The sequence below is a fragment of the Nyctibius grandis genome, chromosome 2 (assembly GCF_013368605.1).
Source record: "Nyctibius grandis isolate bNycGra1 chromosome 2, bNycGra1.pri, whole genome shotgun sequence".
In the NCBI taxonomy this organism is placed as follows: Eukaryota; Metazoa; Chordata; class Aves; order Nyctibiiformes; family Nyctibiidae; genus Nyctibius; species Nyctibius grandis.
In genome coordinates this window covers 52,453,407-52,481,101 of record NC_090659.1, presented here as the reverse complement: position 1 = coordinate 52,481,101, position 27,695 = coordinate 52,453,407, and the positions used below count along the sequence as shown (strand labels likewise).

Sequence of the window (27,695 nt, the reverse complement as noted above, 5' to 3'; positions counted from 1 at the left end):
GTAACCCCAGCTAGTAGTGTGTGCGTGGAAAGCTATTGCCTATAGCTTGTTTAATAACCAAATTAACCTCTGGTTAAAATTCCATATACAAATTACGAAAAAGTATTAACTAGGAACATTAAGTTTCTGTAGAAAGCTTGTTCAGCTGAGGTTGTTTTGCGTTAATTTTCTGTCTCTTGCAAAGCAGTGTGATTCTGTTCATATGCATATCTTTTCCTACAGTAGTAATAGTTCCTTACGGCAAGAAGCTGCTTAGTCTAGGCTTTCACCAGTCTAGTCTTTTACTTGCTTACTATGAAATGTCTTACCACACTTGGTTGTAATGAAATATAACTGGAACATTTGGAAGATGCTACATGATTTAGGAGGTAAAGTTGTTAGGAGGGAATGTCAGATTGCCTGGTCTGTTGTGCACTAATCCCTTTTGCAGTATTTCTGCAACCTCTGAAGGCTGAGCTGATTGATCTTCAGGAAAGTGATATTGATGTGAATTGCAGCAACCTGGCCATGGCACACTAAAGGCCATCTTTTGGGCCCCTCAGTACAAGAAAGGCATCGAGGTGCTGGAGCAAGTCCAAAGAAGGGCAACGAAGCTGATGAAGGGTCTAGAGCACAAGTCTTATGAGGAGCGGCTGAGGGAGCTGGGATTGTTTAGTCTGGAGAAAAGGAGGCTGATAGGAGACCTTCTCGCTCTCTACAATTACCTGAAAGGAGGTTGTAGTGGGGTGGGTGTTGCTCTCTTCTCCCAAGTAACAAGTGATAGGACAAGAGGAAACAGCCTCAAGTTGTGCCAGTGGAGATTTAGATTGAATATCAGGAAAAATTTCTTCACCAAAAGGGTTGTCAAGCATTGGACCAGGCTGCCCAGGGAAGTGGTGGAGTCACCATCCCTGGAGGTATTTAGAAGACATGTAGATGTGGTGCTTAGGGACGTGGTTTAGTGGTGGACTTGGCAGTGCTATGTTAATGGTTGGACTTGATGATCTTAAAGGTCCTTTCTAACCAAGATGATTCTGTGATTCTGTGATCCGAATGCACTTGTTCCATTCATCGTGTTCTTGCTTGGCCAGTCTGCAGGGCTGGTCTCATCCCTTCTCCAGTCTATAAAATCCTAGCATTGAAATTTACGGCAGGTTTTCCTTCGGGAATGGTTCAAAGCTGCGTCAGGGGAGTTTCAGACTTGATATTAGGAAACATTTTTTTACTGAGAGGGTGGTCAAACACTGGAGCAGGCTTCCTACAGAGGTGGTTGATGCCCCAAGCCTGTCAGTGTTTAAGAGGCATTTGGACAATGCCCTTAATAATATGTTTTACCTTGGGTCAGCCCTGAAGTGATCAGGCAATTGGACCAGATGATCGTTGTCGGTCCCTTCCCACGGGGCTATTTTTTCCCTTTTCACTTTTCGCTTTTCCTTGAATCATAGAACCATAGAATGGTTTGGGTTGGAAGGGACCTTAAAGATCATCTAGTTCCAACCCCCCTGCCATGGACAGGGACACCTTTCCACTAGACCAGGTTGCTCAAAGCCCCATCCAACTTGGCCTTAAACACTGCCAGGGAGGGGGCATCCACAGCCTGTCTGGGCAACCTGTGCCAGTGTCTCACCACTCTTACAGTCAAGAATTTCTTTCTAATATCTAATCTAAATCTACCCTCTTTCAGTTCAAAACCATTACCCCTTGTCCTGTCACCACATGCCTTTGTAAAAAGTCCCTCTCCCGCTTTCCTGTAGGCCCCCTTCAGGTACTGGAAGGCTGCTAGAAGGTCTCCCCGGAGCCTTCTCTTCTCCAGGCTGAAGACCCCCAACGCTCTCAGCCTGTCTTCATAGGAGAGGTGCTCCAGCCCTCTGATCATCTTCGTGGCCCTCCTCTGGACTCGTTCCAACAGCTCCATGTCCTTCTTATTTTGGGGGCCCCAGAGCTGGACGCAGTGCTTCAGGTGGGGTCTCACGAGAGCAGAGTAGAGGGCAGAATCACCTCCCTCGACCTGCTGGCCATGCTACTTTTGATGCAGCCCAGGATACGGTTGGCCGCCTGGGCTGCAAGCGCACACTGCCGGCTCATGTTGAGCTTCTCATCAACCATCACCCCCAAGTCCTTCTCCTCAGGGCTGCTCTCAATCCATTCTCTGTCCAGCTTGTATTTGTGCTTGGGATTGCCCTGACCCACATGCAGGACCTTGCACTTGACCTTGTTGAACTTCATGCGGTTCACACAGGCCCAGCTCTCAAGCCTGTCAAGGTCCCTCTGGATGGCATCCCTTCCCTCCAGCGTGTCGACCGCACCGCACAGCTTGGTGTCATTGGCAAACTTGCTGAGGGAGCACTCAATCCCACTGTCCATGTTGCCAACAAAGTTTTTAAACAGGACCGGTGCCAATACTGACCCCCGAGGAACGCCACTCGTCACTGGTCTCCACTTGGACATCGAGCCATCCTTTTTTTTCCCTTTTCCCTTTTCCCGCCATGAAATAGTTAGCTAATGTAAGTTTTGATATGTTATTGATGGTGTTTGGCACAATAGTCCTTTAACTGGAAGGGGCAACCTGTATAGTCGCCCCCTTCCTCTGTACAAGCCCATTCAGCATTTCTTCCTTGGTTCAGCAGAGACCCCTCTGCATGTTCCCCATTAATGCTGGGATTTTTTCCGTGTGCCAGACATGTGTGAAGAAGCTTGCATAAAATCTATTTGTGCTGTTTCTGTTGTGGCTAGGTTTTCGTGGGTTTGCAATTGCTCTGTGCTTTATATCCCTACCCCCTTCCTTTTTATATTTAAATAATACCATCTCATGGAGAAATTTAAGAGCTTCATGCTTTTATAGTCCTCTCATGAAGCCAGGTAGCTTTCAGTGGAAAAGCAAGCTCAGTTTTGCTGTCATGGGCTTCTTGATCATTTGAATATAAGTAGCATTACTTTCTGGGGCTGACCCTTGCCCTAGCCACACTATTATTCCCACAGGTTTTGGGGATTTTTTGGTTTGTGGTTTTTTTTTTTTTTAAGTATATTAAAGAAACTACAAATCAAAAGCTTGTTTGGTTGGAATGGTTAAGGATTTTGCTGAGATAAACTTATTTGATTAATGTTTTCTAGAATTCTCTTTGGCTCTTCTGAATGGATGCTCAGCCCTGAGAAAACGAGATTTGTAGTAACAGTGGAAAGCAGAGGGCTGTGTTCTGTATGCCGTGTGGGTAGGACATATGTGGTTGCCAGAGCTGCACGGAAATGAAGAACCATGGTAGCAGCAGTTGTTTCTGAATAATATCTCTGCTGTTAAATCGTGGCGTGAGTGTCCAGGGGAGAGCTGGCGCTGGCAATAGAGTCAGAGGAACAGCATCACCCAACCCTTTTCTTAGAAAGCTGGAGGACTTCCCCTGCACAGAAGTGGCCATCGCTGCTTGCCCAGCTCTGCGGTGTCCGAGTGAGGTGCTTCCCACAAACATGGCATTAAGAGTTTTGTTACTGGATTTGGAAGGAGCAGCAAGTCCAATTAAGGTTCCTGCTGTGTAACAAGGACGAGCAGCAGCTGCATGAGCTCCTTCTAGTCTCCTGGTGTAACTTCATTAGGGATAGCCATCATGTCATTAGGCAGTTAATTAAAATGACATTTTTTAATTGTATGCTGGCAGTCCTCTGTTCCAGGAGCTGTAGGCTTAAATGATAATGTATGCGTGGGGGTCATGTCTGTGTTAGACTTTTGCAAATCTCCAAGGGCTGCTAGGAAGTCTGATCCCTGCCCAGCATGGCTGTTCTGCCAGAGACGTTTTAGTCCAGATGGCTAATCATGTTGCACCAGTACAGAAAAAAAAAAAGCCTAACCTTAGCCCTAGTGTAGAGCCACCTAGGACTTTCCTTTCAGAAGGCTTGTGGGCAAAACAGAAACCCAAGTCACAGGTGACGTAGCTTTTGGGAGAGGGAGAGCAAAAGGGTTCAGTGAGAAGTGGGTTTAAAGAAGAGATTATGAGGAGCGAGGCTGTGGTTAGACTTAATATACTTTTGGTGCAGGCACATAAAGAAGGTGGGTAAAAGGTGGAGTACAATGCTGTGCAGAGGATCGGTGCAGGAAGAGGAATAAGGAAGAGATTGGCAATGCTTGGGTCAAATCACAGGATGACTTTAAGCCATGAAATGGAAATTAGAAATCACAGAATCACAGAACGGTTGGGGTTGGAAGGGACCTCTGGAGATCATCTAGTCCAAGCCCCTGCCGAAGCAGGTTCCCCTAGAACAGATTGCACAGGGTCACATCCAGGTGGGTTTTGAATATCTCCAGAGAAGGAGACTCCCCACCCTCCCTGGGCAGCCTGTTCCAGTGGTCTGTCACCCTCAAAGTAAAGAAGTTTTTCCTCATATTGAGATGGAACTTCCCATGTTTCAGTTTGTGCCCATTGCCCCTTGTCCTGTCACCGGGTACCACTGAGAAGGATCTGGCCTCATCCTCTTGACACCCGCCCCTAAGGTATTTAGGGGACCTGAAAAGCTGAGGAGTTCGCCTGACCAAATGAAAGGGGCAAAGAGATCTTTCAGTATTCGAGCAGAATCCCTGGAGATACCTAAAGGCAGGCAGGAAAGATTGCAATAGCCCCCGTGTGAGATAGCCATTGCCAGGCCCAGGCTCAGAGCAGTCCGAGCTACGTGGATGCTGCTGTGAAAGGCGTCTTGCTCACGGCTTATTTCACAAGAGGCAGCCCACCAGCTCTCCCATACAGCTGGTATCTTTTAGGTGGCTCAGAAACAAAAATTCAGCTCAGTATTTGCTTTGCACAGCCATTTCAAAATAAAATGACTGTATTTGTGGTTTTCTTAACCATTGATATAATTTGTTTTCTTTACCTAAAGGGCATTTAAGTGTCTCTTCTTTTGTGATTTTTTTTTGTTTAACCTTGATTAATTATATCTATGAAGTTCCATCACAAGACCTTCCTGTCAAGGAAGTTAAAGCTTGGAAAGTTTCCTTGCCAGTTGGCATTCTGCATGGAAAACAGAGCAGAGCAAAGTGGAAAAACCTTAGCTAAATTTATCATTTTTTTGTTGTGAGGCAACATGGTGCATCTCTAATGTACACACAAATCAAATCTTGAGATAATGGGTCTTCTGTTTGAGATTCATTTTATTATAATATTCATCTGTGATTCGTATGTCTCTTACGTCCAGCTACTTCTCTCCTTTCTTCCACTAGCAAGGCATTAGGAAAAGCGACTTTTGCTGCCTTTACTTTGTTACCTGTAACGTTTAATCACTGACCAGTAAGACCTGCAGGGGCCAGATTTTCCCCTGATTGCCCCGTACGTTGCCTGTCTTGCTCTGACTTTTCTGTCGTCGTGTGGTGCAGCGACAGTTCAGTTTCAAGCAGAAACAGCCAAAGCAAATAGGTGGTGACTGAAATATTATTTCTGGAGTTAGTGTGAACACATTACATTTAAAACCCTCAAATAAATCCTTAGGGGAGGAAGTCTTAAAGATTTGAAAATCTGTATTTGTCAAAGATTTTCTGTTCACTGTATTTCTTCTGCAAACTGCAGAATTGTGCTCTTGTAGACCTTTTAGGTGTTACTGAACAAAACTCTTGTATTTTTAGGTATTTAAATTATTATAGAGAGCTTTTCAAATAGGATGCAGATTATGACCATGTATATTCCTCTCAAAGGAGGTGTGTGTGTGTGTTGGGGGGGTGTGTGTATGCATGTGCATACTGGGGGAGAGAGAAAAGAACATCAGGGACTTCTGGGAACAGGACTTAAATCAAAGGTTTCCAGTGGCCTCTTGAGGAACACCATGTCAAAATAAGCTGCAGTCTAGCAGCTCAGGATGAAGTTTTGCTTTTTCTGCTTTGACTTTTAATGCAGCATTTGCTGGCTGAGAGCGTTTGAGAAGATAAAACCAAAAGCACTAAAACTAATTCTCTAAAACAATGAGGTTTTTGTTTTTCTCTAACTATACCGCTACGAATGAGACCTTTTTGACCTGTTTGCTACCAAGAATTTTGAGGTTGAAAGTTCAGTTTGTCATAATGAATTTATGAAATAGTGTGTTTTATTATGTTTTTTCTTCCTTTCAACTTTATTTTGTAGGATGAGTTTCAATATACTACTTTTTGCTTTTCTAGGTGCCACTGCAGATGAGATAAACCAGCACTGGGAATGGCTGGAACAAAACTTGCTCCATACTTTGTCTGTGTTTGACAATAAAGAAGATATTGTTAATTTTGTCAAAGGGAAAGTGAAGGTAAGGAGACTGTCTTACTTTCACCCTTCCCTGCCCGATTACGTGTGGTTTATTAGAAATAATGTCATGATGTTGTCATTCATATTTGGTTTTGTCCATCTAAACATTATTGGTTTTCTGTGTGACACTTGCACCTGATGTGACCGGCATCTCTGCATCTTTACTCACATTTCCTTGGAAACATCTCAAAACCAGAGTATCTAATTTAATCTTTATCCCACCCATCCCTTTCCAGCTTCACTGTTCTTCTCTTCCCTGTGATGTGCAGCTGAGCTTTCTTCAGCATCTACTTTCAAGTCTTCCACCTCTCCAAGACATTATGTTAAATACCTTCCCTTCCTGTATCTGAGCTTTTCCTCCTTATTATGTTTCTCCTCCAATTTCTCATGTTTTTCCTAGCTTTATCCCATCAGGTTCCCCTGCCCGTTTCTGCCCATTTCCATACTCCTGTCCCTCTTGATGGGGCTCAGAGGTGTCAGCAGGTGATAGCCACAGTGCCTAAATCTGCTGGCAGCACATCCGTGTGGACAACGACGCAGTCCCCGCAGCACAGGGACAGGGGACAAGGCCCTTGTGCAACGTCACCTTTGTCGTAAGGGTCCGGCATGGAAACTGCTGGTGGCTTTGCAGGTTGAGGGAGTTGTGGCCGGGCACCGCAGTGGAGCTGCTGTGGCCCCAGGGTTGCAGAAATGAGCATCCTTTTGGAAGGCTAAAGAATTTTAAAAGTAGGGGAATTTGGTGACTGGAGACCAGATTTAAAATAGTAACGGCACGTGTGGTAAAGCTTGGAAAGCCTGGTGCCCTGTGCTCTGCTTCTAAAAACACACGCTCCAAGAGGAGCTTGGTGATGGCTGGTGCGGGAGCGGGTCTGCTGTTGACTACCATACCCCAAGTCCTGCTGCAAGCGTTTGCTTTCTAAGAGTCTTAGTGAGGTGCTCTTCCCCCCATACTCTGCTTTTTGGTCTGGAAAATTTGTAGGAACGTAATGTTTTTGGTGAATTTGGTTGGACTCGATGATCTCCAGAGGTCCCTTCCAACGCCTAACATTCTATGATTCTATGATTCTATGAATTTCAACCCTGCTGCTGTGATCTCAGTGGGCTCTGAAGTTGGGGAAGAAGGGACAGGCAAAACATCACTGGGCAAATGTCAGTTTTTATCCCGCTTTCTTAAAAAACCCACTTTGTCTCAGTGCCGTGAAAGGCTCGAATACAATTAATCGCTCCTGATAACGCTGTGGCAGCCTGTTACCTAGCACAGCACATATTTAAAATTCTTCAGGTTTCATTAGTTAATGTAAGTCCAGGTTTTGGACCCTCACCTCTGCTTGGGACTTTTGGTGTATTAGGGCTGCTTGGTAATTGCAAATTGTACCAGGTGCTGTAACATAGAGGTTATTTGTCTGAACGGTGCACTACATACTTAGCTCCTTTGTTGTGATTACTGCTATTACATTTCTCAATGCTTAATTGTATTTATATAGATATTCTTGAAACCATGTTTTTAATCGTTCCAAGCATGTTAACAAGTTACTGACACAGCTCACTGCATTGCCTCTTCATAGGAAAATAGCGCTGGTCAGTATACACAGTTGTTACTCTACGTTTCCTCTGTATACACCAAATAACAGCACATAAGCCACAGTGAAACTGTAAATATATGGTTCTGCCAGACTTATTGAAAAAATTATAATTAAAAAAAAAAAGGCCCCAAAAGTCTTGATTTGGAAGCATTCGAAATGTATGAGAGATGCAAACACCACAGAAATATCTCAATTTGTGACAATTGCAAATCAGCTTGAATTTCTTTGTAAGAGAGGGTTGCGTTATTAAAATTTGAATGGGCAGCTTGTAGCAACTTGCTCGACTGTGAATGCTGTAGCTTTATCCTGATATATTATCTCGTTATGGACTCAGGCACTGATTGCGGAGGAAACGAGCAGCAAGCTCGCCGAGCAGGAGGAAGACCCCGAGAAGTTCCGAGAAGCCCTGGTCAAATTTGAATCCAGATTTAATTTTCCTGAAGCTGAGAAGTTGATCACCTATTATTCCTGTTGCTGTTGGAAAGGAAAAGTTCCTCGGCAAGGCTGGCTTTATTTGAGCATCAATCATCTCTGTTTTTATTCCTTCTTCCTGGGCAAAGAATGTAAGTATAAATGTGTAAGAAATGTAATGCTGGGGAGAGATATAACTATTTTAAAAGGCAAGAATAGCTAGAATTTTTATGAAAAGCCTAGTTTGCGTCTGAAGCTTAGTTTCTGAGGTTTTTGTTTGTTCATCTGAAAGATCCTGTTTAATTTAGTTTTCACTTCAGTCTTTTATGTTTATGTTTCAGTATGAATCCGGTGATAAAAATGAGACTATAAGAGCATGCAGCCACAGCTGTTATCTGGTTCTTTTTCTTGCCATGGTGAAGCAGCCTTAAAATGCAACAGACCTCCTACAGATTCTGAAATAGAGACTTTTAGTGCCAAAAAGGATGAGTAAGGATGGGTACCTGCAGAGGCGGGGAAGCAGAGTGATCGCTGCCAGGTGGCAGGGCAAGGGCTGGTGGGGCCAGGGATGCTGGAGTCCAGCTGCCTGCCTGGAAATAGCCCAGGACACATAACAGGGCTGTGCCCTGAAGAGCCAGGTGAAAATTCAGAATTCTTGAGGGAAAACAACAGGAATTTAAGGATTTCTTTGTGTTTCAGAATAGCAGTGCAGGAAGGTCATGAGAAGTGTGTCCTGGGGTTTTTAGGCCTTCAGAGGGTGGCAGACTTGGGTGTAACAGTGACTGTAACAAATGTACATTTTAAAGAAGTGAGTTGAGCATGGTGTTCCTCTACAGAGGAAGGGTCGTGTGATGATGAAAAGCCTGTCAGAACAGATATTAGAAAGTAAAAAAGAATATAATATATATTAGAAGGTAAAAATGAATGTAGCCATTTAAACTCTATAGCATTTCTCTGTTGAGTAAGATTGATTGTGAACTGATAGCATTTTACGTCCTGTTTATCCTGCTGCAACTTCAGCAAGGACAGTAATATAAATCTATACTGCTATAAATACAGCAAGAATTGTCAGTTATAACAATTAGGAAAACTTTACCATTTACTCTCCGGATTTAATAGTTAGGATGGCTAGTCAAATAAAACTGTAGACTTAAAAATGAAATACATTAATGTAAAAATAAGAAGGATAGTAATGGGTAATTTCTAGGACTTGAAACATACAAAGACATGCTTAGTTAGAGGTCCTTTTTCTGCTTATATTATTTCAGGCCAATAATTTTGTCATATCTGCAAAAGGTGTCAGAGTTATATTTAAAATGCTGGTAAGTTTGTTATTCGTTATAAAAACAGAAGTTGAGTTTTGCTGGGAAGACTAGAATGGAGTCTCTCGATACATACTAGTTATCTGAGTTTGTGTTTAATCTCCTTGTTTTCTGTTTAGTATCAAATAATGCCCTTGTCAATTATTTCTTCTTGTTACCATTGCAGGCTTTCTCTCATTAAATCTGAGATATCCAGTCTGCCAAAGCACACAAAGCAAAAATGATACTTGTTAATGATAGATAAAGGGGGAAGAAGGAGGGAGAGAGAAAAATCCTTCATATTGTTCCAAAAGCTTTGTTTATGCAATACCACAGATCGTTAAATGATACTGAAAGTACAACATCACGCTGTGTTATTTAAGAAGAAATTGCTTCTCATCTCTTTTAGTAATAATTCATTCTGAAAATGCAGAAAACCCCCAAACAACTACATGTTTGCAACTTTTCATTTTGACCGTGGAAAATACACTGTTCATTCGCTGTCGCAGTCAGTTGCATTGCCTTTGTGTTCCCATGCATTTGCATGGAAATGTGAAATAAAACCCTGAAATTTCTTCTGGTTAAACAGAACTTCTCTAGCTCAGTGGGAAGTAGTATAATTTGCCCACCACCTTGATTCTGATAAAGCAGATTGCTTCTATTTCAAAGCTAGTATTTTGTCACATTTATGAAATACTTGTATTACATTGAATAATCCAGATTTACTGTAGTTCTTGTTATTGTTGGAGAAGCTGATGCTGATTATATGTAGAACAAGTCATTCATTGTCTTTTTTTTTTTCAGGTAGTAATCACAAATTAAATCTGGTTAAATCTGGTCTAGAAAATACTGCTAAGAAATCACATTTATTGCATTCTTCAATACAGCGCAGGGAAAAAACCCAATATATGAGTTGCAATCAAAATAGTTCTTATATGTGTTAACTCTATAAAAATCCCCCCAAATTGTGGACTGAAATCTCTTTATAGGGAAAATGTTAAGTCTTTTGCTTCTGGCAAGACTATCCCCTTCCCCTTGTTTTATTTTATGTTGAAATGACCTGGAATGCAATATCGGAACCTATTTTCAGATTCTCATAAAATTAACTTATGGCTTATGCGAGCATAAACTCCATGGAACATTTTTTCCAGGACAAGTCCCCTTTTATCTAAGCCTCGAAGTATTTGCAGAATTTCAGAGGCTTAGAATGTCACATTTCTTGAAAGGACGTGCCAGGGTTTCTTCACATTTTTTAATTAAACTCGAGTTTTTCTAAATCTTTGAAGACTTGATACCTTTCATCAGAAGTTTGGGCCCCTTACAGTCTGGTGTGCTGTTTCTGTAACCAGCACTGTGGAGCCTATGTGATTCTGACCTGCGTGAACAATAGGGCTATTGCTACGGCGCTGTTTAATCTTTCTTCCCTTGGCTGTGCCCATGCAGATGATTTTATGACCATTCACAACAGTTTGTGTGTGTTGACGCAGCTGTGCTTTATTTCAGTAAGAAAAAAAGTAATCTGCAAATAATCTTGACAGCTGTGGTTCATGTAGTACAGAGAACTTGCTGAGGGTAGCTCCTTAGGCAATTAATGATCATGGATAAGTGTCATATATATATGACAATGTTTGTTATTACTGCCTTTTTATGGCTTTATTGGCATCAGGAGACCAGCTAGGGATGTTAGGGCGTGCAGTCTTGATGTTATTGGCACAGAGAATCCTGGGAAGCTTCCAACAGTTGTTAAATAGAAATCTAGTCTATTTTAAAGTCCTTTCCAGCCTAATTTCTACCCAGAGATTCATGTGAGAGAGACAAATAACATCCTTCAGCGGTTATCTAAAATAAGCTGATTCCGTTTACCATTTGTTTGTATATGATTCAGCAGTGTTTAAGTATAGAGAACAGTGTCCTATGCTTTTTCTTTTCTGTAAACAAGTCTGACTAGAGTTAATGTGTGGGGCAAGATTTGCCTGTGCACCTTTTTAAGTAAAAAGTAACCAAAATGGGAAGATTCCCAATGCCTGAGTGGCTTTTTTTTTTTTTGAATGCCCTGTTTATAGTAACAGTTAAACTTTATGAAAACGTCCGTGTGCAAAAGCTTCCTTTTGTATGGGAGTTAGCTGTATTTTAAAAGTTAAAGTACTGTGCATGTAATTGGGTTTCCACCCCAATTGTACTGGTACATGGGGTTATTCTTGCCCAGATGCAGGACTCTACACTTGCCCTTGTTATATTTCATTAAATTTCTCCCCGCCCAACTCTCCAGCCTGTCCAGGTCTCTCTGAACGGCTGCGCAGCCTTCCGTTGTGTCAGCCACTCCTCCCAGTTTGGTGTCATCAGCGAACTTGCTGACAGTGCACTCTATTCCCTCATCCAAGTCATTAATGAATATATTGAATAGTACTGGTCCCAGTACCAACCCTTGAGGGACTCCGCTAGACACAGGCCTCCAACTGGACTCTGTCCCATTGACCACCACTCTCTGGCTTCTTTCCTTCAGCCAGTTCGCAATCCACCTCACTACCCGATCATCCAGACCACACTTCCTCAGTTTAGCTGCAAGGATGCTGTGGGAGAGAGTGTCAAACGCTTTACTGAAATCGAGATAGACCACATCCACAGCTTTACCGTCATCTTTCCACCAGGTTACATCCTCATAAAAGGCTATCAAGTTGGTTGAGCATGACTTCCCCTTGGTGAAGCCATGCTGAGTGCCCCTAATGATCCCCCTATCCTTGATGTGCCTAGAGACAGCATCAAGAACAAGTTGTTCCATCACCTTTCCGGGGATGGAGGTGAGGCTGACCGGTCTATAGTTACCCGGGTTCTCCTTCTTGCCCTTTTTGAAGACTGGAGTGACATTCGCTTTCCTCCAGTCCTCAGGCACCTCTCCCGTTGCCCACGACTTAGCAAAGATGATGGAGAGTGGCCTAGCAATGACTTCCGCCAGCTCCCTCAGCACCCGCGGGTGCATCCCATCAGGGCCCATGGATTTATAGACATCCAGATTGCTTAATTGGTCCCTGACCCAGCCCTCATCTACCAAGACAGATTTCTCCTCTATCCTGACTTCTTCTGGGGCCTTAGGTGTCCGGGGCTCCTCAGGACAGCCTCCAGCAGTATAGACAGAGGCAAAGGCGGCATTCAGTAACTCCGCCTTCTTTTTATCCTCTGTCTCCAGGACCCCCACCTCATTCATCAGTGGGCCTACATTGCCTCTAGTGTTGGCTTTACCTGCAATGTATTTGAAGAAGCCCTTTCTGTTGTCCTTGACCTCTCTTGCAAGGTTTAATTCCAAGGAGGCCTTAGCTTTCCTAGTTGCCTCCCTACATCCTCTGACAACAGACTTATATTCCTCCCAAGTGGCCAGCCCCTCCTTCCATGATCTGTACACCCTCTTCTTCCACTTGAGTTTGCCCAGCAGTTCCCTGTTTAACCATGCAGGTCTCCTGGTACCCTTCCTTGACTTCCTGCCTGCTGGGATGCTCTGATCTTGAGCTCGGAAGAAGCAGTCCTTGAATGCTAACCAACTATCTTGAGCCCCCTTACCTTCTAGTACCCTGTCCCATGGGATTTCCCCTAGCAATTGCTTGAAAAGGCCAAAGTTGGCCCTCCTGAAGTCCAGGGTTGTGATTCTGCTAGCTGTTCTGTTCCTGCCACATGAGATCCTGAACTCTACCATCTCATGGTCACTACAACCAAGGCTGCCCTCAACCTTCACCTCTTCAACCAGACCCTCCTTGTTAGTGAGGATAAGATCCAGCAGCGCTCCTCTCCTAGTTGGCTCATCCACCATTTGCATCAGAAAGTTATCATCAATGCACTGGAGGAACCTCCTGGACTGGGGATGGCTGGCTGAGTAGGCCTCCCAGCAAATATCAGGGTAGTTGAAATCCCCCACGACAATCAGGCCCTGTAATTGAGAGACTGCTCTCAGCTGCCTGTAGAAGGCCTCATCACCCTCCTCATCCTGATCTGGTGGCCTGTAATAGACACCCACAACAGTATCAGCCCTGCCAGCCTGCCCCTTAATTCGCACCCACAAACTCTCAACTCGCTCCTGATCCGCCCCTGGACAGAACTCAATACATTCTAGCTGCTCACTCACATAAAGAGCAACTCCACCACCTCTCCTTAGCGGCCTGTCTTTCCTGAACAGGACATAGCCATCCATGACCACATTCCAGTCATGCGAGGCGTCCCACCAAGTCTCTGTAATTGCCACTAGATCATAGCCCCCCGACCGAACACGGATTTCCAACTCCTCCTGTTTATTCCCCATGCTGCGCGCATTGGTGTACAGGCATTTCAGGGAGCGAGCTGAGCACACCGATTTCACCCCAGGGGGATGCGAGGCCTCCTGGTCTACCTCAACACTAGAGCGTTGCCCCAGTGGTGCAAGCCCAGCTACTACCCCATCCCCCTTCGAATCTAGTTTAAAGCTCTCCGAATGAGCCCTGCTAATTCCTGTCCCAGAACCCTTTTGCCCCTACGACATAAACCTTTCCCATGTATTACAGTCACGCCTGGTGTCTTATAAAACCAGCCACTTTTGCTTTTTTCTCCAATGGCAGTGAAGCTTATCATTCCTTGGGTTGAGGTCCAGAAGTTGGAAAGAACCTCCAATGTCTTCATGACCGACACGGTCCGCGTCACCACTCCAAATAAAGAGCGTGACTTCTCCACGTTCCTCAATATCACCGAGGCTTTCAGGATCATGGAGCAACTGGCAGATGTGACACTCCGAAGGCTATTGGATAATGAGATCTTTGATCTGGATCCAGGCCTACAGGATCCTACTCAGATTACCAAGAGGTAAAAAGCTATATTGTCCTTCCTTGCGTGAGCAGAGATTCAGTGGTGGGCTTCATGGTTTGCTTTGGTAGCTGAGTCAGATTTCACAGGTTTACTTGATTGGGCAAAAAGAGATTTTATGATGTACTGTGGTGTATCAAATAGGTGCATTTTAACTTGCATGCAAGATACTTTTTTCCATTCTGTCTTCTTCCCTTGAACATCACTGTGGTTTTTTTGTTCATTTGTTTTAAAAGTACCATTCCCCGTAGAAGGGTAGATTGCAGCAAGGGATGTTTCCTGTCTCCGCTGAAGAGCGACATTATTTTGTTTATAATTTTGGCAACGTGTAGGCTTTCCTAATGCCATCAATTCTGTAGAATTATTGCTTTTGGTCATATCTGAAACATGGAATTTCCCACTAGCGTGATTGCCATAGCCAACCTAGCAAGCAGTTATAGGACTTAAAAAACCCACAGGCAGTTGCAACAGATTAATATGCTGTTGTCAGCTCTACCCCATGCATCCCCGAAATGCATCTCTGCATTCCTCTCCCACTACAGAAATGCATTGGGCTCTCAGGGGGAAGGTTGGTAACTATTTCTCTGCCGGTAGCACAACGCACAACTTTGTGTTTTATTTGCTGCTGTGGGAAAGGGGAAGGGAAACTGCCCAGAGGAATTTTAGGCGGGCAGGATGGAATAGCCCAAACTGGAATTTGCCTGGGGCGTCAGGGTTAACGTGCTGATTTAAAATACTTATTTTCTGAATGGGGTGTGAGTGGAGCACTTATCCCCTCCTGAATCATACCCTTTCCTGCTCTTCCTTCCTCTCCCTCTGCCAGAGGTATGAAGGCAATGACCCAGGTGTTGCCTCCTGGGTAAAACATGAGGAATGAGTGGTAAATGCCCAAAAAAGAGAGACATGTCCAGTAGCTGTTTTTTTTGTTTCTGAGGGGCATTTTTGCAGTGGTGTTGGGTATACAACTCGGCTAAACACTTCTGCAAGTTTCATAATGGAGTTTAAAACAATAAAATGCATTCTCTCTGCAATTTCGTATGTACACACGATAGGGAAAATCACTGACACCAGGATTTCATTCATTATATCATCAAGGAATTCATTTGAAGTGATATAGTGGTGAGCAGCCACGGACATCTTTGCAGGCTTTTTTTTTCATAGCCAGGGTTCCTTTAAACACAAGAGCGACCGTTGTTTTTACAGTCTGTGCATAGCTGGATGTTGTTAACATTGTAGACTTTTGGTCCAAGAAATGTAAGATATGTACTTTGACTAAGGTAGGGTATGGCTTTGAGTGATAGGTTGTATCTAAGTCCCCTTCCATGCTTTACCATTCCACCCTTCTCGGGCTTTTGGATGGAAAATGTAGATGCACGAAGCAAGGAAAGTAAATCCTGAGGAGATGTAACAAAAAACTGGGGGGAGATATTTTCAGCATCTACAGATTTTTAACTCGTTGTCACTTCCCAAAAGTCTTTGAATCAGGGGTATTGACTGAATGGAAAACTACAAAGAAACTAAAATGATAGTTGCAAAGAAGAGTATAAGCTTAGTAACATGCTCTCAGGGAATCAACCTGTAAGTACCTTGTGGCATTTTTGAAAAGTAGTATGTCTGTTAGCAAACAAGTAACAAACATCCCACACATTTACTCAAACAGTTTTTTTCCTCTCCTTCCTTCAAACTTAAAATAAAAACCAACCTTGGGGAGGGGCAGAGGTGAAGGAAAGATAAAAATATGCTTACTGGAGAGTTCCTGGGCAAGTTGTTCTCTAACCTGTGCTGATGTTGATGTGCTGTAACTTGAGATGGCAGAAAGGAAAACATGGAAACACTGAAGATGCCAAAATCCCATTTTCTCTGCACAAATTAGGTAGTGGTTGGATAAGTTGCTCTTTCTGGTGCCCTTTGTCACACTTCAGCAACCACTTTGATGTAACGTGATTAAGCAAGACCGTAGTTTGAATAGTGGATAAACGGGTTTTTAATGCTAATGTATTTTGGGGGGGTTTGAACTTTTTTGGTGAAGTTTTTGTTGCTGCTTTTTTTCCTGAAGCCATTGTAGTACTACAAGAGCAACTCTTTTTCACTTGACATTTTTTCCCTAATAATTGTCTTTGTTAATTCTTGCGCATGATTTGAAAGCAAATAGTAGTCTATCAAAATGAAAGCAATAATCCACACATCGTTAAAAATATTCCAGCTGTGTCAAATTAATGAAGTTGCTGTAGATTTCTTTTGTTTGTTAGGCTTTCTTTTGCAAGAAGCTCATCTCAATGTCTTTATTTTTAAAAAATGCATTTTTAATGTTGTCATGGTCTGTATATTCTACATTCTGAAAGCCAGAAACCTTTGCTGCTGTTCCTGAGGCTCTTGGGGTCATCCTGCTGAGCAGTGGGGGTCGGGGCTCAGAGAGGCTGTGGGATTAGGCCCACAGTCTGTGACACAAATTATATCACAGCCAGAGTCAAACAAGTTCATATACAAGTTTCTGTGCTGCTTAATGAGAGGATAAGGCTTGGAACAATGGATTACAAAGGGATTAATGGCAATTAAGTTAATTGCTATAAAAAGCCAAAGTAAGGCTGAGGTGTTTGATAACTACAAATGCCATTTCCTGCAGATATATTTATGTGCCATACAATTTTACTGGAACATATGGTAACTGTTTTTTCTTTTTTAATATGGAGGTCACTAAAATCTCTCGCGTAGGTTTCTTGTACTTGTTATTTCCATCTCTTTCAGGATGGAAGAGTATCCATTGTATTCCTCAAAGGTAGCGAGGAAGCTGGCCAGGGCAGAACACGTAATTTAAAAGCTTTAGTGCCAGTGAGGTTTCAAAAGTATGATAGGTTTCTCCAGGCTCTAACCACCTCGGTTTCTTTTCTTCATGTCTAACTGTGAATTGCCAATGAGGTTGGCTTTTCTTCATATGAAGGCAAAGAAGGTTTTTAACACTGATCTAAGCTGAACGGAAACTGTTTGAAGTATCTTGGATCGTAAATGTCACTTCAGTCCGCATTAATTCCTTCAGAGAGGGAATCTGAGAACACTGTAAACCTTGAGTAACAAGGAGGGTGTGACTAGAAAGAACCTCCTTTTATTGCATCTGCCCGGCAAAAGGCAGAATTTGGACAATCTCTGCGTGTCACTTGTGACAGATGATTGCCTAATCTGTTTTTAAGGATTTCCAGTAATGGAAATACCAGGATCCATACTGGTACTTCACTGTCCTATCACTGAGAAGTCTTTCTGAAGTCTAACTTGAATCTTTCGTGCTGCTTTTTGAGTCTGTTACTTCTTGTCCTACCCAGTACTATTGAAGAGATCAGATGTTCTGTCTTTCTTTAGAGCAACCCTTTATGTATTTGGAGGTTGGTAGCATCTCCTTTCTTTTTTCTTCTTTAAACTGCACTGCCCTAGTTCAGCCAGGTTTTTCGTATTGGTCCTGATTTTAGCCCTTCTGGTCACTCTTCTCTGGACATGTGTCACTTATCCCATGCAGCTGCAGGCGTGGGGTGGTGGGATACAGGATTACCCCCGACGCCTTGCTGGTGCTGACCAGGGCAGGAGCAGCATGACTGTCTCTGCAGAAACTCCAGGACTGCCATGCTGCATCTTGGTGGCTGTCCACTTCTGCAGCCCAGCACGGTGCTCCTCTGCCTCTTGTGAGCATGAGGCTGTTGGCTCATGTTCAGCTTGTTATCCTGTGTAACCCCTCGGTCTTTTCTTTTTGCTGAATGGTGGCTGGTGGAGTTGATCTCCATGCTGCATTTGTGCAGCTTATGGTGCACAGCTGAAAATACTTGTAATGCTTTTTTTCCACACCATCTGTTAAGTTTATGAATATCAATCTGAATCTGATCCTGTTCTTCTGCTCATTAGCCTATACCAGCCTCATATCATGTGCAAGTTTAATAACAGCAATCTCTTGATCCATTGTGCAGATTGCTAATGAAGATGTTGAACAGAAGTTAGTCCAGGACAGATCCCCAAGGACGTCCTTTCGATACAGCCTTCCAATTTACCAAGGAGCCTTTGAGCGCTGCTTTTTGGGGTACTCCTTTTCAGCTGGCTTGGTACAACAGCTTTTCACTTCAATCCAGTTTTATTAGTTCCCATGAGAGGAAATATCAAGACTTTCATAAAGTCTGGCTAAAATATACGTTGCATCTCCTCCACCTACAAGTCCAATGTTCCTGCTACGTAAAGGAATTAGGTTGGGTTTACATTTGTCCTGACAAGTCCATATTGGCTTTTCTCATACAACTTCTGGCTTGCTTACGAGAAGCCTTTCTTGCCACGCGAATTTAAGTTATTCCAATAAACAAGACGTGATATCATTGGATGTGTTACTTCCAAAATCTGTAAATTTCTGGAGTCTGAATAGCAAGAAGAGTCTAGTAATTGGTCTCTAAAAGCAAGAGGTCCACCAGCCTGTTTAGATTTTAGATAGGCAGCCAGCGACTCAGCAGAGCTAAAATCTTGCCAACTTGGCTTCTGTTAGATTTAAAGCAGAGAAAAACATTTGACAGTGAGGACATAATTTTTAGTGTCCTGATACTTTTAGGCATTTTGTTAGTCTTGTGTGTTATTTCCTTTAATTTAAAACTCTTGGAAGGTAACGTAGGGGTCACACAGAAGGAGTTATCGCAGTTCAGACTTGCCGTTCACTTTGAAGTGCTGGAGTTGGAGGCAATCCAGGATCCCGTAATGTGCAAGTCGGGAACTGCGCTTGGAAAGAATTGCTGAGTTTTCTGAAAAGTAGGGAACAAGGCAGTTGCATCTTCTCGCCTTTTATTCTTCTGATGGTTGTGTAAACACTCGATAAACACTATTTTTACATAACGATAGCATTCCTTCTTTTTCTTAGGTACAATTCAGGACGCTGCATTTGCTTAAAAACCAAACCACCATGGAAATTGTTAAGTTAGAGGAGAAAATTTCAAACAGATTGGGCGACAGGTAGAAAGGTTGTGTTTCTGTTCAGCATTGGAGGCGTTGTGAAACTCAAAATGGAAGCTGTGGGACCTGGGCCAGTCGCTGCGTCTTTAACAAGTTTAAACAGTTGCCTGTCTTGTTTTAGGACCTAATTTTGTTTGTAGGTTTTTTTGAAGAGTTATAGGGTGTGGGTTTTTTTAACCAGTTCTAATTTCGTTTGGCTCTATTTGTGAAGGGAAGCAATTGCTTTAAGCCCTAGAATTTACCTGCCTAACAGGGAATGTTTTCACAGTGTGCCATGTTCTAATAAAGCCTCTTACTTGAGCCTGCAGCCGTAGGTGCTGACAGCATTTCATCCCCATGCTACCGTTTTTCTTTCCGGGATCCCTCCTGCCAGCAGGGCTGGCCCCTGTTTCAGCACTTGTCTCTGGGGCAGCCCTGGCTGTGGTGTGGTCTCTGCGGTGGGCCTGCATGACCCTGTGTCGTGAGTCACGGGGGACAGGCAGTTCCAGGGACGTTGGGGTTGGCAGCCTTCCCCCCGTACGGGCTGAGGGGACTGGACGCTGTGCTTGGTGAATTGACTTAGTTTCACATACAGGAAATGTCATTCTTCAGCTTAAAAACCTGTGGCTTCTTGTCTGAAAGGCCCCACACCTGGAGCCTGCAGCCCCAAGAGATGCAGCAAAATCATGAACACTCAGAAACTGCAGATTTTGGAGCATTGGAAACAGTCATCTCTTAAATAACAGACAGTCTCTGCCTCAACAGAGGTCCCACTCTTCTGTATAATGCCTCTTTTCACATAAAGGTATAGAAATTTTCAGAACTGAGTAGATCCAGGGAGGGTCTTACCTTCTCAGCACAATAGCAGGAGAGCACAGCTCTACCCGGACCTGGCTGCAGATGCTATCAGCAGCATTCATCTGTGCTGTGCAGGAATGGAAAATATTTTCGTGGTGAGTTAACTAGGAGGCATATCCTGATCCAGCTTTGTCACAATAGCAGATCGCTGTGGGCACTTATCAGAGTTGCTCTCGCTGTGGAATTTTAACTCGGGAGCATACTTTTTGTCTTCCTTCACAAAGATAGTTTCTCTTTGTTCTTTGTGAAAAAACAGGAGGCGATTTGTCTGTTTTCCTTGGATAATCTTATTAAGGAAGATAATGCTTGAGAAGGAAACGGCAGCCGAACAGTGGTCGAGCGCATTCTGTCTTTTCTGTTGGTTGCAGATACAGATCTACCCTTCTCAGGTCTCGGTTTGTTATTGATTGTCTTCCTCCCTGTTTCACATGGCTTTAGTTTTCTCTACAGATTAAACTGAAATAAAAAAACCCACACAACTGATTTACTTACTGAAGCAGAGGCTTCATCTGTCTCAATTTATTTTTAAACATCAGGGCTGAGGTAAGGGGAAGGTGTCTGTGGAAGAGGAGGGTGAAGGAAGGAGTGGAGAGGGGATTTAGAGCACCAAGGTACCACTCCCTGTTATGCTTCAGCCCACGCTTTAAATTCTTTCAATGGAACAAAGTCAAGCTTTTTTTTTTTTTTTTTTTTTCCCCCTAAGGTGAATCATGTTTGGAAAAAATTACTTGTAGTAAAGAAAATGATAGAATTTAAGCCCTAATGTTTCTGGAGCTGCTGTTGGTAAGATAATAGCCGTGGCCTGTTTATAGTGTAATTGCATAGCTCTCTAAATTACTGCAGACTTCTTCATTAAAAAAGAAGGAGAAAAAAACATCCCCAAAGCCAAGTCTATATAACCACAGCTCAATAACGAAAGCTTCATTTATTGAAACTTTTTCTCTCCACATAAATGTGGATGGGTGACTGGAAGGAAGCCAAGTCCAAACTGAATGTAGCTGGTGCTGTTGTTCCTGACTGAGTCTGTAAGTGACCTGAAACTGTTGTGCATTTTGCAACTGTTCTGAGGGCTCTCAGAGGCTGACACCTCTGCAAGTCAAGGATGTGATGGTGTAAATGCCACCATCATTAACTCTTCTATTACTGACCACTTCAGAAGTACTCATCGAGCAAATTCATTACTTATTGGGTGCAGGTGCAAATCCCTGGGATGATGTTGGTAATGCTACTGGGAAGGGAAACAAGGAACATAAAGTAATCTCTGTTGCCTGACCTATTTTCATCAGATGAAAGATTTAGTTATCTCCTGGGCATTGAATCCTGTAACTCTTTGAGGCTGGAAAGTGGTACAGCAGCCATAGAAAACTCAGAGTTAAATAATAATTAAAAAAAAAAAAGCCCCAACAAACCAGCTGATTTAAATTAGTTTCCTTTCCTAGTCACTACAGTAATTGCTTTTGATCTTATTGTTAAACAAGCAAGTGTTGATAATGCTTTTTTTTTTGTATTTCAAAGTTGGTCTTTTATCAATCTGTTCACATAGGCAGTGAAGATAGCTGCACACGGTGCTTTTATTCTATATTCCTTGCTCTTGGTGATGCTAACAAGAAAACGAACCTCGCGCTGGATGTCCTGGCTTTCAGGGTCTTGTGATTCGATCTTACTGCTTTCTCTTAAGGGATCTTGAAGCCAGAGCGCAGAATGAATTCTTTCGGGCCTTCTTCAGATTGCCCAGGAAGGAGAAGCTGCATGAAGTTGTAGACTGTTCTCTCTGGACGCCGTTTAGTCGCTGTCACACAGCGGGAAGGATGTATACTGCAGACAGTTATATCTGTTTTGCCAGCAAAGAAAATGGCTGCTGCAATGTTATCATCCCACTTAGAGAGGTACAGTTGTTTGTTTGTCTCATTTCGGGTCTCCATCTGCCTTTTTCTGCCGTAAACATCCACTGTCACTTGACTTACCTGCAAGGTATCTTTGATGAAAGAGAGTAGGATGTTTGTGTGTATTGTGCCTACAGGATTGTTGTAAAGCTTGTTCTGGGACTCATTAGGACATGATTTCCTAAAAATCTGGCTGATTCAACACTATCCTCAAAGTGAAGTATGGACAGGTAATGCAGCAGGACAGGGCACTGCAAAACCAGAGTCTGATCAGTCCAGGCCTTGGACAGTGCTCCCCTCCCAGTTCCACAGAGGCGTACGTCCAGCTTCGTGTTGATGGGGACTTCAGTTTGGACCCATTCGAGGAATGTAAAAGCATCCTTGCTTGGAATCAACACTTACAAGTGTTGAAGCTCTCTCTCCACAGACAAACTCTAGCAAACCTGGGGACACTTTGCAAACCTGTAGGGCAAAGAGAAAAAGGGGATATTGTGGAGGCAGTGATGAGCTGCCATATTTCCATGAAATCAGAGACTTATTTGAAAGGAACGGAGAATGCATGGGAAGGTGGTGGGAGTAGAAGAAGAGAAGGAAGCTGTCAGCAAACACCTGCCTGATCTGCTGTGGATACAAGGCTGTTATGATCTTTTAATTAAAGCTTTCCTTTTATCCCTGACTAATAACAGAGTAACATCGAAATATCCTAACTGTAGCAACTTACCTTCCACTGTTACAGATAGAGAAAACAATAAGAGAACAGATTATATACTTAATTGAAGCAGCAAAACAACTGTTTTCCCCTGTCCTCAGGAGTGTGAAAGTAAATATCCTCCTCCGTCCCCCAGAATTTGATCAAGTTGATAGTTTTCTAAATCTTGTTTTAATCATCAATCCCCTTTCTTATCTTTCCCCTCAGTGCACTCTCCAGAAGTGGGCAGCAAAGTAATTTAAAAAAAAAAAAAAAAGGCAGCTGGGTTACTTTTGGCTGCCTGCTTTGAGCTTCTAAAGAGATCATAAACTTCAGGAGGCAGGATGTGTCTGATCAAGGAAAGCCAATATGAAGAACCATGTTTAAAGGATGTGTGTAAATAAATGCTGGTTTTGTACATTTTGGTGCACGTAGAATATTTGAAGATGTTTCTGTGGATGTGGTGCATAATATGTTTTATATAATGTTTCTGGAAAAGGTAATCAGTATAGAGAAGATGGAGGACACGAGCCTTCTCCCTAATCCCATCATTGTTAGCATAAGGAGCAAGACAGCCTTTCAGTTCATTGAACTGAAGGACCGGGATACTTTGGTGGAGAACCTGCTCCAGAGGCTAAAAGAAGTGAACTCCAGCAACCCAGTGCATTGTAACAACTTGCAAAATAAGAACCAGGTACTGAACTTCTGGTTTTCGGTTGTGGTTTGTTGTTTTTTTTTTTATTATGAATTCAATGTGTTTATCCATTGGTCTGTTGCCCTGCCTTCCTCAGGGGGTTGATCTTGGGCAAGTGCTGTCTGATGCCTTCTTTAATGACCTGCCTGATGGGATGTAGTGCACCTGCAGCATGGTTGTGGTTGACACAAAATTGGGGAGAACAGTGAATACGCTGGAGGACAGGGCTGCCCTTCACAGAGACCTCAGCAATCTGGAGAAATGGGCTGATGGAGACTTCATGAAGTTCAACAAAAGCAAATGAGAAGTCTGGCAGAGTAACCCCATGCAACAGGAAGGACTGGGTGTTGCTGGCTGGAGAGCAGCCATGTGGAAAAGGCGAGGGAGTCATGGTGGGCAACAGGTTGAGCTTATGTCAGCAATGTGCTCTTACACTGAAGAGGGTCAAGAGCGTATGGGGTTGTACTAGCAGGAGTGTAACCAGCAGGTCAAGGTATGTTACTGTTCCCTGTTATTCAGCACTTCCGAGGCTGATCAGGAGTACTGTGTCCAGTTTTGACTCCAGTCCACCACGCAAGAAAAGCATTGACACATTATGGTAAGTCTAGTGGAGGACCACAAGATGGTCAGGGGCTGGAGCACATGCTTTATGAGGAGAGGTTGAGGGCGCAGGGCTTGTTCAGCCTGTCTTCCACTAGCTAATGGGGAGTTACAGAGAAGATGGAGCCAGACTCTTCTTGGACGTGCCAGCTAAAAGACGAGCTGCAACAGTCACAAGTTGCAGCAAGGGAAAATCTGATTAGATAAAAAGAGAAAGATCTCCCCTCAAGGATGGGCAGAGCTGGACCAGGCTGCCCAGAGAGGCTTCCTTGGAGCTACTCAACTCGACTGGACACAGCCCCCAGCAACCTGGTCTGAGGGGCCCTGCTTTGAGCAGGGGATTGAAAAACATGGTTCCCTGCAACCTAAATTGTTCTTTGATTCTGTTTTTCCAATCATAACCAAAGTAGAAGATTGTTTGGTAGCTTGTCGTCAAGGACACTTAGAATTTACTAACAACTTCTGTTTTAAAGTAACAACCCATTTTCTGACATACAAATGAATGATAATTTGAATAAAGTCTTGGGTAAGGCCTTTCCTCCTGAAAGGTGTGAAAGGTTTTGATGCAAAAGGCAAAGGCTAACCTAGCTCTGTGTCTTGAAGACAGTTGAGGACGTAGTTCTTAACCTCTTCTCAGTCATTACCGCTTTGATTCTGCATTGCAGAACACTCCTGCCTTTGGATCCACCTGTGTGCTCAGGGACAGTGAGCCTGCGTGTCCGGGAACAGAGGCTTCACAAAGCAAGGAAAGAGGCGAATGCGGAAAGGAGAGCAGTTGTTTGCTCAATGCAGAAGCACTAAGGTCGGACTTTCATCAGTCAGGAATGGTGGGCCTTGATTTTGGAAAGGTATGTAAAATTTGGGGGAAGTTGTAAGAGGTTTGGGTTTTTTTACAGAAGAAAAAAAGCTGGGCTGACATTCAAACAGGTACTCATTTTCAGTAAAATGAACTCTGTATTGGCTGGAGAAGTTAGATATGGAGTAACAGCTTTTCTATTTGCTTGGAGTTTTTTCTTCTCCCTCCCCATCATTTCTTTCAGGTGAATATTTATGATTTTTCTCCCTGTCTGATCCATTTTGCTCTCCCCCTGTGTGGTGAACTCCATATGCAGAATTGAGAAAGTTTTAGTCTTTAGAGCAAACTTCCCATATCCATTGGTAATGGAAATACCTTGCAGAATTTCTAATATGTAAAATGTTTCTGTTTATCAGTTCTCATATGCACACAATTTCTTCTTTTAAAAGGTATCTTCTTGTTCCCAGTCTAGGGAGCAAATCAAAGAGAGTCTGTGGGATGACCATTTTGTAGAATATGGCAGAACCGTGTGCATGTTTCGCACAGAGAAGATCAGAAAACTTGTTGCAATGGGAATCCCTGAATCCTTAAGAGGCAAACTCTGGCTGCTCTTCTCAGGTGGGCACGCTTAGAAATGTTGGCTGTAGCATCATCTGATTCTGACCATGGCAAAACATTTAGGCAAGAAATCTCCCAAGGGCAATTAAATGTCATTTACATGGAGCTTATGATAGTGCTTACGGAAGAGAGATGATCAGCTACTGAACTAATACGTGCAAGGAAGTACCTAGGCAGATCTGTAAAAATTTTCCCTCTGGATGACATGACGTGATGTGCAGAAGAACTGAAATAACATCTGCTTCATCTGTGTAATTTAAAATTAACGTCATGTTTTCATAAAATAATGTTCATCTTCCAGCACAATTAGATTGTAGCATAAATATTGATTTAACCCTAGACAAATCAAATTATTGGAAAATAATGACATCCTAAAGTCAGCAGTCCTGTTCCTGCTTCTGCTTGAACGTTGGCAGGAGTGATAGGAACTGGAGATGGAAAAAACGACTAATTTCATCCACAGATCTGGCAGAGCCAGAATATGCCTACAATATGATCTCAAGTTTAGTCCTTAATCCAGTATATGACATGTTCAAACATTTGTAAAAAGTATTCCTTTACGTGGAGTTTTAGCTCCTTGGAGGGTGTGAACAGCGCTGAGTACCTTTCTCCCAGTAATACTTTCTGCTGGGGAAGTTTTCTGCTCAGTGTCAATATTAAGGTGTTTTGAATGGTGTTGCATCATATAAGCTTTGCTAATAATGATTTTGTTTTCAAGACATGTATTCTGCTAGGACAGTATTTCTTTTAGGTCTGGAGATTTCACTAAATTCACAGACCTTGGGAAAAACCATCTTGCTTACATCCTTTTGAGCAGTAATACCCACAACACTTAAGTTTAGCATTTTCCTCATCCACTTGTGTCTTCTCTTTCTCTCTTCCCGCTGCCTTCAGACGCCGTGACGGATCTCGCCTCGCATCCCGGTTACTACGTACATTTGGTGGAGGCGTCCATGGGCAAGTGCTGTATGGCGACGGAGGAGATCGAGCGTGACCTCCACCGCTCGCTGCCCGAGCACCCCGCCTTCCAGAGCGAGACAGGGATAGCCGCCCTGAGGAGGGTGCTCACGGCGTATGCGCACAGGAACCCCAAAATAGGATACTGCCAGGTGAAAAACCTCCATCAGGATAACGCTCGCTGCTTTTTTTTCTCTTTCCGCTCTCTCAGTTTAATCATTCTCTTGGGAGTACTTTTAATGGTGGTTTTGATAAATAATGTTTTTTTTAGTTACGAAAAATACATAATTTTAGATATTATATGTGATTTACTCTGGAAAACAAGTGGATAGGCTGGTACGCTGTCTTAACAAACGTCTTTGCTCAGCATTTTGCAAACTGCAATTAGAGTTAAAGGAGGGGGAAAAAAAAACTTTTCTGATGCTTCTGTTTGTTCGAAAGTGCGTTTCTTACCCAATACGTGGAGACAGTTCCAAGTAAACTGGGCTGCACAGATGACATTCATGTAGAGCACTGGGACAGAGGTTTAATGAACTAAAGTTCTGCTCCTTTCTTCCAAAATTGATGACAAATTATGAAGTACTTTACCCAGCTGGCCAGCTAAAATAGTAACATTACCTTCTGTGCAGCTCCCTGAATTGTGATGAACATCAGAGCAGTTCCATGTCCCCTGTCTTCTTTCGAAAAACAAATATGGAGAGGCGGGGGGAAAACAGCCCTAAAACATCTTGCACTACTTTGCATCTGGGCAAATCCAGTACTGTGCTTTTCTCCGTTGTTGCCTGTTGCTCTTAGGAAAAGCAGTATACATAAGCTTGAAAAACTTGTTATGCCTTTGGGTTGCAATTATGTATGCACTGTCTATTACCTTTCTCTTGCTGTTTTTTTTTTAGTTGTTTACGTCATGTTAGGCTACTTTTCTTTCTTTGAAAACAGCCACAATTTAGCTTTTATCAGTAGGATTTTCTGTCACTAACAAATCTCATTTTCTTCTTTGCCCTTGCAAGTCTATGAATATTTTGACCTCCGTGTTACTGTTGTATGCCAAAGAGGAAGAAGCCTTTTGGCTGCTGGTTGCTGTGTGTGAGCGAATGCTGCCGGATTACTTTAACCACCGAGTGATAGGTGAGCTCATGTCTCTCTTCCTTGCTAACTGGGAAGGGGCAGCCGAATGGCACTGGGGTGAGCAAGGCGCTCGCAGGTGTTCTGAGGTCCAGACCTCACAGGTGAGGTGGTCCGTCGACTTGTGCGGTGTGCAGGGACAGCAGCAGTGGCCACTCAGGTTCCCCCTAGGGCTGGTTTTGGTTCGAAGGGTTTGAACTG

At 43.2% G+C, this 27,695-nt stretch overlaps 1 protein-coding gene across 3 annotated transcripts in view; it reads left to right on the top strand.

Moving 5' to 3' along the window:
• TBC1D8 (TBC1 domain family member 8) overlaps nt 1-27,695 on the top strand; it is a 55,307-nt gene that overhangs the window by 14,678 nt on the left and 12,934 nt on the right. For 2 of the 3 annotated variants that reach the window (XM_068419532.1, XM_068419517.1), the window contains exons 3-11: nt 6,104-6,222; nt 8,139-8,367; nt 14,094-14,334; nt 21,815-22,022; nt 23,207-23,401; nt 24,667-24,849; nt 25,247-25,415; nt 26,310-26,524; nt 27,380-27,497. In XM_068419532.1, coding sequence (XP_068275633.1) covers nt 6,104-6,222; nt 8,139-8,367; nt 14,094-14,334; nt 21,815-22,022; nt 23,207-23,401; nt 24,667-24,849; nt 25,247-25,415; nt 26,310-26,524; nt 27,380-27,497 — 1,677 coding nt within the window. The remainder of the gene's footprint in view (nt 1-6,103; nt 6,223-8,138; nt 8,368-14,093; nt 14,335-21,814; nt 22,023-23,206; nt 23,402-24,666; nt 24,850-25,246; nt 25,416-26,309; nt 26,525-27,379; nt 27,498-27,695) is intronic. The other variant, XM_068419525.1, reaches the window with a different exon arrangement.